General features: G+C 38.7%; 2 protein-coding genes across 5 annotated transcripts in view; both read left to right on the plus strand.

Annotated features, from left to right (window-relative positions):
- Positions 1 to 4,193, plus strand: part of osp (outspread) — a 534,113-nt gene extending 529,920 nt beyond the window's left edge. For 3 of the 4 annotated variants that reach the window (XM_065222626.1, XM_065222627.1, XM_065222628.1), the window contains one exon: positions 2,996 to 4,193. In XM_065222626.1, the coding sequence (XP_065078698.1) occupies positions 2,996 to 3,411 (416 nt within the window). In that variant the 3' untranslated portion in view covers positions 3,412 to 4,193. The remainder of the gene's footprint in view (positions 1 to 2,995) is intronic. The other variant, XM_065222629.1, reaches the window with a different exon arrangement.
- The window catches only part of puml (pummelig), a 418,871-nt gene that overhangs the window by 376,735 nt on the left and 28,922 nt on the right, over positions 1 to 13,214 (plus strand). The gene's annotated exons all lie outside the window — the stretch shown is intronic.

Consider the following 13,214-nt stretch of genomic DNA (forward strand, 5'->3'; position numbering starts at 1 on the left):
GATATTTCATGTGGACAACAGTATTCATATGTGAGTAACAAATACTCATAAATAAGTAATTTTTTTACTCATTTAATGGGTAGTTCCAGTCTCTCTAGAAAATGCTTACTTTGTAGTTAATAGGTCGTATGAATAAAAGCGTTTACTTTAATTTTCCCGTAAGAAAAGCACGGGAAAGTAAAGTAAACTCTTTTTATTCATACGGCCTAAAATATCGAGTCTTTTATAGTCATTATTGTGTACACTGGCTAAGGCCTTGTTGTCCTCTGCTGTCCGAAGAAGTCGTCTCCACTCTACTCGATCCATGGCCACAGTTCGCCAGCCTCGTAATCTGCGATCCACCTTGCCCGCTGCGCTACTTTTCTTCTTATTTCTGTTGGGTCGCTTTCTAGAACCATTTTCACTGGGTCGTCGTGCGGCATACTTACGACGTACCCAGCCCACCGTAGTCACCCAATTTTTGCGATGTGGACGATGAATGATTCTCCCAGCAGCTGGTGCAATTCGTGGTTCATTCGCCTCCTCCACGTTTCGTAATCCATCTGCACTCCACCGTAGATGGTACGCAACACCTTCCGTTCGAAAACACCAAGGCTCCAGGTCTCGTGGCTGTAGAGGACCACCGGTATAATCAGCGTCTTGTAGACAGTCAACTTCGACCGGAGCGTCCTCCGGAGTCCAAAGTAGGCACGATTCCCTGCCATAATGCGTCTTTGAATTTCTCTGCTGGTATCATTTTCGGCGGTCACCAGTGAGCCCAAATACACGAAATCATCGACCACCTCGGGGTGGGAGGCTAACATTGTCTTCCCTAGAACCTCTTCCTTTCATGTATTTTGTCTTTGATGCATTGATGGCAAGTCCAATCCGCCTAGCTTCAGCCTTCAGTCTGATGTACGTTTCCGCCATCGTCTCAAAGTTCCGTGCCATAATGTCAATGTCATCGGCGAAGCCAAGAAGCTGGATGGACTTTCGTGCCACTCGTATCTATCCCAGCTCTTCTGATCACACCTTCTAACGTGATGTTGAATAGCAGACACGAAAGTCCATCACCTTGCCGTAACCCCCTTCGAGATTCAAAGGGACTCGAGAGTGTCCCCTATACTCGAACAACGCACATCACTCGATCCATCGTCGCCATGATCGATTGCGTCAGTTTATCTGGAAATCCGTACTCGTGCATAATCTGCCATAGCTGATCTCGATCGATTGTGTCGTATGCGGATTTGAAATCGATGAACAAATGATGTGTGGGCACGTTGTATTCGCGGCATTTCTGCAGAACCTGTCGAGTCGCCTGGTATTGCCCCACGAACTCTCTTGCAAATGGTGACAGGCGGCGGCATAGAATTTGGGAGAGTACCGTGTAGGCGGCGCTCAGCAGTGTGATCGCGCGGTATTTAGTTGCAGCAATCCAACTTGTCGCCCTTTTTGTAGATTGGCCATCCACTCCTCCGGTAATATCTCCTCCTCCCAAATTTTGACAATTACCCAGTGCAGCGCTCTAGCCAGTGCTTCACCACTGTATTTTAATAGCTCACTTGGTAGTTGATCTACACCAGTTGCTTTGTTGTTCTTCAGCAGACCGATCTCCTCCTCAACTTCTTGAAGATCAGAGGCCGGTAGCCTGTCGTCTTCTGCGCGTGCTCCAAGGTCTGTTGCCGTGCCACCTTCGTTTTCTGCTGCATCACCGTTGAGGTGCTCGTCATAGTACTGCTTCCATCCTCTCCATCATCTCACACTCGTTCGTGAGAAGGTTACCGTCCAAGTTGCTTGCACATATCGGCTTGCGGCACGTAGCCTTTGCGCGAACTATTTAGCTTCTTGTAGAAATTCCATGTGTCGTTTACGCGGTACAGATTTTCCAACGCCTCGCGATCTCGGTCTTCCTGCTGACGCTTCTTCCTTCGGAAAACCGAGTTTTATCTGTTCATCGAACATCGGGAAAAAAATAAGACCGCGTAAAAAAAGGGTTGGGTGTACGCGATTTATTTTAGAGCGCTGCGTATCCCCTGCGTAAATTTAGAGTTTAGTGCAGTTGTATTCGGCCTATTGGCTCATCAGTACATTACTTTGAAGAAAAAAAACTATGCAATAATTGCAGTCAACCTCCGGCTCAAGTAGCAATTTCCGAAAATATACCATAAGAGTCAATTTTTAAAGATGCTTCATATTGGATATAATCATGATCCAGATCGAAGTAATTAGTTTAAAAAAATGGAATGCTTGGTCCTTACTACATACAAATTAAAAATAAAATATATCTATTCACAGCCAAGTCCGTAGAATCCTGGAATTCTTGGAACAATTCCTTTGTGTAGATGTCCATATTAAATTCTGGCATCTCACCAAGGCACAATACGGTAGTTTCTCGCAGGCTTCTTTCTTTATTCGTCTTGCATGATGTTAAGAAATTTTTAAACAATCTGCTAGAATCCCTTGAAATAGAATGAATAGAGATATTCCCAAATTTCTCGGCAAATGCAAAAGAGTTCTCGAAACCATTTCACGGCGGCGCCTGTGGTTTAGTGGTAAGCGTGACTACTTTCTAACCCTAGTGTGCCTGGGTTCAATCCCAGCCGATGTCGTTGGGATTTTTTCTGAGGCGAAACAATCTCTGGTCCCGTTTTTCTTCGGAAGGGAAGTAAGCCGTTGGTCCCGACCATTATGTTGATTGGATCGATAGGTTCCAGGTGTGGAAGTTGCTTCCCTGGAACTCGATTGCCATCAGTGATTAATTTCCAATTGACAATCGACACTCGATTGCGGAACAGAGACCGATGATAAATTAAAAAAAAAATAATAAACTATTTCACATGTTGAAGATTTCAGGCTTTAATTATTTTTTCTGTACGTAAACATGAACCCACATCATACCACTTACCATTAGCGCTTACCTCATTTCTGTACATTCTATTTTCATGGGGCTTGTTTATGTGTCTAATCGTATATTCGTACATTCGAGTCCAATTAATAAATTTCCATCTTCTTACAGGAGCCAAACTAGGCGTATCTCCAGTTTTTCCCATTTCCACATCGACCGGCCTCGATTCGCTAAACCTTACGAGCAGTAATAACCGAACCAAAGTTCTAAACTCCAAACACCTGAATATGCACCTCCTGAGTAGTGGACGATCCACCAGCAGCACCAGCTTCTCCTCACCAGCAGTTTCTTCTGCCATTGTTAACGGAAAAAATCCCATACTTTGCACCTCTGTCGTCGCCGCCATCACCAAAACCGCAACCAACAATGCATCGCAGGGCAGCAGCATAAGCAGCACCAGCAAAAATAATAATAATAATGATACCGACAGCCTAATCGAGCTTAAGCCAGCAATTAAGATGTGTTCGCCCCCTCCCTTGGATGAGAAGGACGTTGAACAGATACATCGATTCGAATTGGAAATCTAAAGCTTTGCTAAAATCGAACAATAACCAAACGCGCATCTGAAAATCATTATTATTATTCACACGACTAATTGGATTAGCTTGATTGGATGTCACCCACGCCAAAATGAAGCACTGCTTTCCAGTTGCATTGCAATTGACAATTGACGCAAACACCTAATTTTACATCCTGTACAATACCCAGCAGCTTCCTATTTGCTCCCACCAGTTATTTGTGCACGCGAAACAATTTATAACTTTACCAAACCTTCCTGTACATTAGTTTCACTTTAAATTCAATCTTTTATATTATCCTTGTACAGAAAATATGTAGAAATTTCTAATATATATAGTAAAAATTCATCATAGAATAGTAAGTGTATAACAAACCTAAACACAAACGAACAGCTTGTCCTAATATTTTGACAATGGAAAGAGTGTTCAATGAAACCATATTATTGCTAACATTAGCTTTCGCACCCTTTAGTATTAAACCGGTTCAAGTGTTCACCCCCCACACCGCCCTGAATTCACTCTGAACAGAATATATAAACCATTCTGTCGTTTTGGACAACATTGACGAAATTAGACACCGTACTGTTAGGCAGCTAGCGTTTACTCTATTTTACCTATAGATTATTTAATTCGATTAATTTTACCGGTGTAATACATATAGGTCCGTACAACCTTTGTTCTGATTCTTCAAATTATTAGAAAGCTTACACAGTCTTCCCCGCCCCCCTGTGGTTCTGTTGACTTTATTTGTTTTATAGATCAGCAATAAAAAATGTGCATGTTTTTGTCAACTCGATCTACCTTAATAGCTTTTATATCACGTCCCACCTCCACTCAACCGGGGAATGCAGTTTTATCTAAAAGATACAGTGCGTGTGGTTCCGAATGTGTAAATTTGATTATACCCTACACTTAAAAATCTCAAACCCTATTTAATATATTTCTTAGTTTTAAGGTTAAGGTAAGTTAGTTAAGGTTTTCAATTATTGAAATTTGTGGAAAGCTGAAAAAGTCAAACTTGCTGTTTTGCCTCTTACTGCTTACAGATTTACGTACCGGAAAACGGGGCGAAGTTGATCACTACACCGTTAAATTTTCGTTTCTCAACAAGTATTTTTCATTATATTGTTATGAGATAATTTGTTGAGTATTTCATTGATTTTCCCCTAACAAACGATGCATTCTACCACTCCAAATGTTAAATTTTGAGGAAGTGATAAAATATGCAACTTTTGACTGTCCCTAAACTTCAATCAGAATAAGCATTTATTCTGGTGCTGTGTTCGGTGAAATTACTTATTTTACTCAATTTTGGGTCACTGAAACGAAATCTGAAATCATATTTTATTGAAATGCACGATTAAAAAAAACAGATTAAAGAAAAAAACAGAAATACCCTAATAAAAATTTTATGGTTAATTTGATTAACGACGTGTTCGGGGTATCATCCAAACCATTTGTGGAATATTTCAATAATTTGGGTTATCGTTCGTGTACGGTAATTTTTTATTAGGGTAGTCCTACGTCAAAAACCAAAAACAGCAGAAAACAAAAACTGTCTTCACGACTTTCGTCTCAGACACAATAATTTAATAATTTCTCAGAGTACAACAATTTATTGGAGTTCTCAAAGTTATTACCAACTGTTTTGAAAGATCTAGCAAATCTCAATGTGCCGGGGGTTCCACAATTTTGTAGCAGTGAAAAACTTGTAAATTTTTAGTTCCTTATAGTTCGTCAGGATTACTGGAGCTCAAGAAGTTCTAGGAGCTATGATAGTTTAAGCTGCTATTCCGGAAGCTCCTTAGTTCCTTTTGTAGTTTTTGTGGTTTTTTTCTTCAGAACGTAGCACTACCATTCCATGTCGAGAGAGTTGTTATAACTTCATACTAATTGAACGAGCTCAATCTCGAAGTCAGCCATGGCCCAGTGGAACCGAGCGAAGACACCGACATCATCACACCTCAACATCGATGGGTCGAATTTTTTTTAGTCGATCAATCGTCAATCGGTTTGGACGCGTTTTTAATCGTTCCTAGCCACGTGCGTTCTGTGCTTTTTTTTTGCGTACGTATTGTTCTCGCTGTAGTAATTTCGCGCGATAGCTGTTGCTGTTGGTTCCGTTCATTTCAATATGAATTGTGAAATTTGTTCATTTGACTCTTCCGTTGATTCGCTGATGTGGAAATGCACTGGCTGCATACGCACATTTCATGCAACCTGCGTAGGAGTGACCGTGCAGAGGAATTCACTACGCAGGAAGGACAATAAAAAAGTAGGGGATTTTAATTCTTATCTTCTACCATGCTGCGACTCGTGTCAAGAGCATCTACAAGCAAAGTTAGAATTAAACCAATTAGCGGCTCAACAAAAACTTCTAACGGAGCAACTGCATGCCAACACAGAAGTGACACATCGTTTCGCGATGCAGCAAGAAAATCCTCGAATTGTTCACGAAGCTGTCGAAGGCCTGGAGGTACTGCTGGTAGGCATAAAAAATGAACTGTCTGCAATTAACAGAAACAGCACCTTAGCTGGCAGTGTCGTTGCCCTCAAAAATCACACTACATCGCTTTTCGATACAGCTATGATGGCAACGAAAGACAGTGTGTCTACGTCATTGAGAACTGTGACGTCAGATATATCCACCGAGCTCCGAAATATCAGTAATGAAATAAATCAACTGAACCAGCTGTCGCTGGACATTGCGGCAAGTTGTACCATGAGCTCTAACTCTGTGCTGGAACTCGATATTCTTGACGAGCTGAAGTCACTGTCAGCAAATATAGCCTCAACACGGAGCGCTGCACCTTTGCAATCGCCATCTGACTCGTGCCCCAGCTTGGAGGTGGAATTAAATAACAACAACGATGACTCAGGGTGGCGTCTACTTGGTACCAGGAAGGTATGGAAGGCAGACTGGACCGAGTACGATGCCCGAAATTCACGCCGTTTGATACAGCAAAAAATAGCTGGAAAGGCTAGAAGGCGAAGGAAACAAAACTTGCTCAACAACAACAACAAAAACAACAATAACAACAACCACAACAACAACCACAACAACAACAACAACAACAACAACAACAACAACAACAACAACAACAACAACAACAACAACAACAACAACAACAACAACAACAACAACAACAACAACAACAACAACAACAACAGCAAAAATAACAACAACCACAACAACAATTTTGGCAACAACAGCAACAATAACATATCTAACAATCATTGAAACAACAACACTAACCGTAACAGTTTCCGCAGCAGTGTTAGTCAGAATAGAAACAACCTATTGCCACCTGATCGAGAGCTTCTTGCGGCAGCGAAAGATCGGTTTTCCAGACCGCCGCAGGCTAACTATCGACCCACAATGCAATTCCAACGAGGGGAAATCTTAAACCCCTACCCGGCGTGCGATGTATACCAACGTACCGTTCCAGCGCACTTGCATAACGGGATGGCTGCAACTGCATCATGCGAGGCGTGTGTATGCAGGAATTCGTGTTTTGTACGAAATTGAAACACCCCTTGGAGGAAGACAATGATCCAGCAGACCCCGACATTATCCAGGACTTGACGACTTCTCTACATCAAGGAGAGGCACTCATGTTTTCTACAAAACTGACACGCTCCATAGAGGAAGAAAATAACGAAGATCACGACACTTTACAGAACGAAACAAATTCGGAACATGGATCAGGGGTAAATAATTTTACTAATAGTTTTATGAATGACAGGTTACCATCAACTTCATCACCTAATCTTCAGACCACTACAGAAATTTTGGTATATTGCCAAAATGTTAACCGCATGAGAAGCGCCGGTAAAATGAATGAAATTAACAAAAATATATTAAGTTCTACTTACTCTGTCATAATGGCTAATGAAACAAGTTGGGATGATAGTGTGAGAAATGAAGAAGTTTTTGGTAACAATTATAACGTTTATAGAGACGACCGCAATTTTCAATGGCCTGGAAAAAAAAATCGGGAGGTGGAGTATTAATAGCGATTTCGACCCAATTGAATTCAGAAATCATTATGGCTACTAAATTTAAAGAATTCGAACGTGTATGGGTAAAAGCGCAAGTAGCAGGCAAAACACATGTCTTTGCTTCGGTATACTTTCCTCCAAACAATGCTCATAAGGACACGTATGATAAGTTTTTTGGAAAAGCGGAAGAAATTTTGTCTAGTTTACCCCCTGAAGTAAAAGTTCATATATATGGGGACTTTAACCACCGCAATGTTGACTTTATTTCTGATATGGACAATGAAAGCATCTTACTTCCAGTCGTTGGGGAAAATGAAACACTCCATTTTATTTTTGACAAAATTGCAAATTTAGGACTCAATCAAATAAACCATGTGAAAAATTAACAAAATTGTTATTTAGACCTTTAATTAACAAAAGAGATGAACTAGCCTATGACTAAAAATCTCTCAAATAAAGAAAAAAAAAAAACTTTAACAAATACTTGTGAACATTTCTGTGTGACTGAATCGTTAAGTCCCATATGGAGAAATGAAATGTTTCACACAGCAATAGAATATTCTCTATTCGTTCACATAAATGAAAGAACCAACGACTGCGAATTTGATGAAATCTTTGATTACAATTCAGCAAATTATGATAACATTAGAAATAGATTGAACATTGTCGATTGGCAAGCAATATTAAGAACTGCAGGAAATGTTGAATGTGAAGTTTACGTATTCTACAATGTGTTGCTTGAAATAATACTTGAAGAAGTGACAACTAAAAGAAGAAGACGTCAGAGTCATACAAAACATCCAGTTTGGTACAACAGAGAACTGAAAAATTTAAAAAACCGAAAGCAAAAAGCGCACAAATTTTATAAAAAATATAATAGTGAAGAAACTTTGGCATACTATTTAGACATTTGCGATCAGTTAAATTTGGCCTCGAATATGGCATTTGAGGAGTATAACTTAAAAACTGAACTTGAAATAAAATCTTGTCCTAAAAACTTCTTCAATTATGTGAAAACCAAATTAAAATCTGATAATCTTCCCTCAAAGATGCATTTGGACGATAGGATAGGTGAGAACTCGGATGATATATGCAATTTGTTTGCAAATTTCTTCCAAGAAATCTATACTACGTTTTTAGAAGAGGACCGTGACCGTGAATATTTTGAATCTTATCCAGAATTTTCAAGTGACATCAGCGTAAGTCAAATCAAGGTTCATGATATCTTAAAGGGTTTTAACAATTTAGATGCATCTAAAGGTCCTGGCCCTGACGGTGTTCCGCCAGTTGTTATGAAAACTTTAGCAATTGAACTTACTGCTCCATTATTTTGGATTTTCAATATGTCACTGGAATCCGGAAACTTCCCTAAAATATGGAAAAACTCGTTTTTAGTGCCTATCTTTAAATCGGGTAAAAAATCCGACATACGTAATTATCGTGGTATAGCTATTATCTCTTGCATTCCGAAACTTTTCGAGGCGATTGTAAATGAAAAACTCTTTCTTCAAATTAAAAACAGAATTACTACTATGCAACATGGCTTCTTTAAAGGCCGTTCAACAACTACGAATTTGCTCGAATTAATTAATTATTCCTTGAATGCAATGGATAACGGAAACCATGTAGAAGTGTTGTATACAGATTTCAGCAAAGCGTTTGATCGAATTGACATACCCATGCTTCTTTTTAAACTTCAAAAAATCGGAATTCATTACGCACTCCTCAAGTGGCTTGAATCATATTTAACTGACCGTCATCAAATAGTAAAATACAAAGGAAAGATATCAAATCCCGTTGACGTCACTTCAGGAGTTCCTCAAGGCTCCCATTTAGGACCACTTTTATTTATTCTCTTCGTCAATGACATATCTTTCATTATTAAGAAATTGAAAGTTTTAATATATGCTGACGACATTAAACTTTTTTTGGAAATAAAAGATGCCAAAGACATCGTCACATTCAAAGAGAAAAGTCAGATATTCCATACTTGGTGTCAAAAAAGCCTGCTACAATTAAATATAAAAAAATGTAACTCAATTACCATTAGTAGAAAACAAATCCTACCCAATATAACAATCACTTTAGGAAACCAGATCGTAGAAAAGTGTGATAGAGTCAGGGATCTAGGTGTTATTTTGGACTCAAAACTTGCTTTCACCGATCATTATAACACAATTATTAACAAAGCTAACAACATGCTTGGCTTCATAAAACGTTTCTGCTATAACTTTCACGATCCGTATACGATAAAAACATTGTACATTGCTTATGAAAGGTCGATATTAGAATATTGCAGCATAGTTTGGTCTCCTTTTTCAATCACACACGAAGAAAGAATAGAGTCCGTTCAAAAGCAGTTTTTATTGTATGCACTCTGCAAGTTAGGTTGGACTGTATTTCCTCTGCCATCTTACACAGCTCGGTGTATGCTCATAAATATCCAAACATTAAAAGAGCGTCGTGAATTTGCTATGATTTCATTCGTAAACGATATCGTATCACATCGAATTGATTCAATAGAACTATTGTCATCCTTAATTTTATATACACCATCTAGGCATTTACGAAATAGAAATATATTTGCTACAAATCGTCATCGTACGAATTATGCCAAATTTGGACCCTTGAACCAAATGATGGATACATATAATAAGCACTGCGATAACATTGACTTTACAATGACAAAAACCAAATTAAAGCAATATTTTAATTCCTCGCATAACGTCAACTAGAAGTAATGTTTTAACTTGTTCTTAAGACATATTATAAAAATATAAACAAAGACAAAATTGTAAAAATAGCACTTAAGACAACAATTGTAAAACGGTCTACACTGATTGACGACAAATAAATAAATAAATCAAAAATCAGCTTCAATTTAAAAAAAAACATACGCAACTGTTGAAGCTCGCACTGTGTATTGTTTATTTTTCGATTTATTTTTAGAATCGATAAAGTGTATGAGTCTAAATAAGAAATAAACTTCATGTGATTTTCATATAAACTTTAATTAGATTGATTTATGACATGTAAATGATATTGTAGTGAAAAGTAAAGCTTATGCTTATGGGATTCAAATCCACTTCAGTTAATTCTTATAATTTGACCGATTTTCGTTTATCATACACCCTTGCCTTACATGAGTGTGCGCACCCTTTGTGCACAAACCGAACCGAACCGTGCTGTGGCAATCAAACACCTTTGTGTGATTAAAGGATTCATTGTGCTCATTAATGCAACATGTCATCAAACACCCTGTGTTTGCATCCATATCAACGTAAGTGGTCCATTTATGTTTCCCGTGTAGATGGTATTGGCTAGTGGTAGTAGATAGGTAGGTGATCCTTTTGCTGTGTCCAGTGAAATTGGTACTAACACGGCCGTCGTGTGCTATTCATTTTGCTTTCATCTGGTGGCCATCATAGATGATAATTATGTCATATCCATCCAAAAGTGCAATGGAGATGACGAGATAATCAGGTCTATTCTGCGCGGCGTGTGAGGTGAGGTGACACGCTCTCACTTGTGAGGTGACAATTGTCACCTCGGGTGAGGTGACTCTCAGTGCAAATCAAATGGAGAGTCACCTCACCCGAGGTGACAATTGTCACTTCACCATCACTTCACTGTCACTTCACCTCACACGCCGCGCAGAATAGCCCTGAATAGATTGTGCCGCAGTGATCTACATATGGCTGCTAATTGGGTCCTGCCACAAAAGCTCTTTAGATACAAATTTTGGCGCCCAAGCCATAAAGTGACCAACGTTGGCAGTGTCCTTTGTCTGGTTTTCCGGAATTATCCGGCCCGAATGACCCAACCGTTTAGGGGGATAATTAAAAGAACTCCCAATTTCTGGGGTGGGAATTCTGTGCGCCTTCATGAGTGCGGGTGTAAAGTTCCTTCTTTCCAATTTCATACACATTACAACACATTCGTCCATCTGCACACAACATAGCACATCTATTTTCCACATAGTCCAACATAAGTTTAAGATTTATAAGGTTTTCAGTGCCCTTATATTATAAAATGAAGTTATTTTACTTTTAAATCAAGTTATTTTATATTCTAATTTTGTAAATGTGTTAATGTAAATATGCCCCACCCTGCCCCACCCGGTGCACGCCAGTGGGAGCGAAGCTGCTTAACTGAAAATGTATGATGAAAAATCCGAAAATATGGGCAAGCTTTATTTGCTGGAAAACCTGCAACATTCTGATGGAATAATGGATAAAGGAAATCTGCACGAATCAGAAGATTGGAGAAGCAATTTTTATTGAACACTAGCTGAGTGTGCCCGACCTTGCTAGCGACATCAATATTACACGGACAGAAAATTGTTTGCATTGAACCAAAAAAAACTTCAGTTGTCTTTAAACAAACAATTCCGGTCTAAATTATATTGCATTTTGTTGTTTCTTATTTATTTATTTATTTATTTATTTCATCAACCGATGTAGACTAGTACAAATACATATACAAATTTGTTTTTCTTAAGAATATTAAAAAATATATTGTCAGCTATTATATTTTTACTTCCTACGAGTTATGATTCCGTATGGAGTTAAAATATTGTTTTAGTTTATGCCGAGACATTGAAAAGTCAATGGTTTCGCAGTATTGATTGTAAGACGCCATCATGCGATTTAATGGCCCAAATTTTGCATAATTTGTGCGATGATGGGTTACGGCAAATAAATTTCGATTTCTGAGTTGTCGAGTAGGTACATAAAAATTTAATTTTGATAAAAGTTCTGCTGAGTTAATGCGCTGCGAAACGATATCGTTTACAAACGAAACCATTGCATATTCACGACGCTCTTTTAATGTTTGTATGTTTATAAGCATGCAGCGTGCTTCATATGATGGAAGAGGAAATGATGTCCAACCTAATTTACGAAGGGCATATAATAGAAATTGCTTTTGTACTGATTCTAATCTTTCTTCGTGCGTGATTGAAAATGGAGACCATACAATGCTGCAATATTCCAGTATTGACCTCACATAGGCAATATATAGTGTTTTAATTGTGTATGGGTCCTGAAAGTTATAGCAAAAGCGCTTGATAAAGCCTAGCATGTTATTTGCCCTGTGAATAATTGTATTGTAATGGTCTATGAAAGTTAGTTTGGAGTCTAAGATAATCCCTAAATCCCTGACTCTTTCACATTTTTCTACATTCTGATTTCCTAATGCAATTGAAATGTTTGATGGTGTTCTTTTTCTGCTAAATGATATTAAGTTGCATTTTTTTACATTCAGTTCTAATAGGCTTTTTTTACTTATTCATATAAATTTAAAATAGGATTCTTTTTGTTTTAATAAGCCACTTTGGATCTGACGGAAACATCCGAGTTGCAACCGTCCGGACCAAGGATGGCAGTTACAGGCGAGCGATCTCGAAGATCTGTGTACTGCCAATCAGAGACAATCTTTCTATGTCAGAAGAGGAGAACTAGGACTCCTCCAACGGCGGAGGTCGCACACCCAGTTAAGTTATGCATTATTTCAAATTTCTAAAAAGTAATCGCTCATTTATCTCCAGTCAAACCTCACTGTGTTTTTGGTCAATGCAAAACACCCGACACTCTTTCGCCAAATTTGAGTTGTCTAGCGTCCAATTTCGAGGTAATATGTGTCGTTTTCGGTGGTGGTATTTGCATGTGCATCCAGTCTTGTTTAGGTCCAGTCAAGACGGTGTTTAGCAATGGTGCTAACCGTCAAATTTATGTTCAGCTCGATTCGAAATTCACACTCCCAAACACGTTTGATATTTCGAGGTATGACCAAACAGAGACAGCAATCCT

This window comes from Ochlerotatus camptorhynchus, unplaced genomic scaffold (genome assembly GCF_037179485.1).
Source record: "Ochlerotatus camptorhynchus isolate MF236.1 unplaced genomic scaffold, CSIRO-AGI_Acam_v1.1 ptg000176l, whole genome shotgun sequence".
NCBI classification, from domain to species: domain Eukaryota; kingdom Metazoa; phylum Arthropoda; class Insecta; order Diptera; family Culicidae; genus Ochlerotatus; species Ochlerotatus camptorhynchus.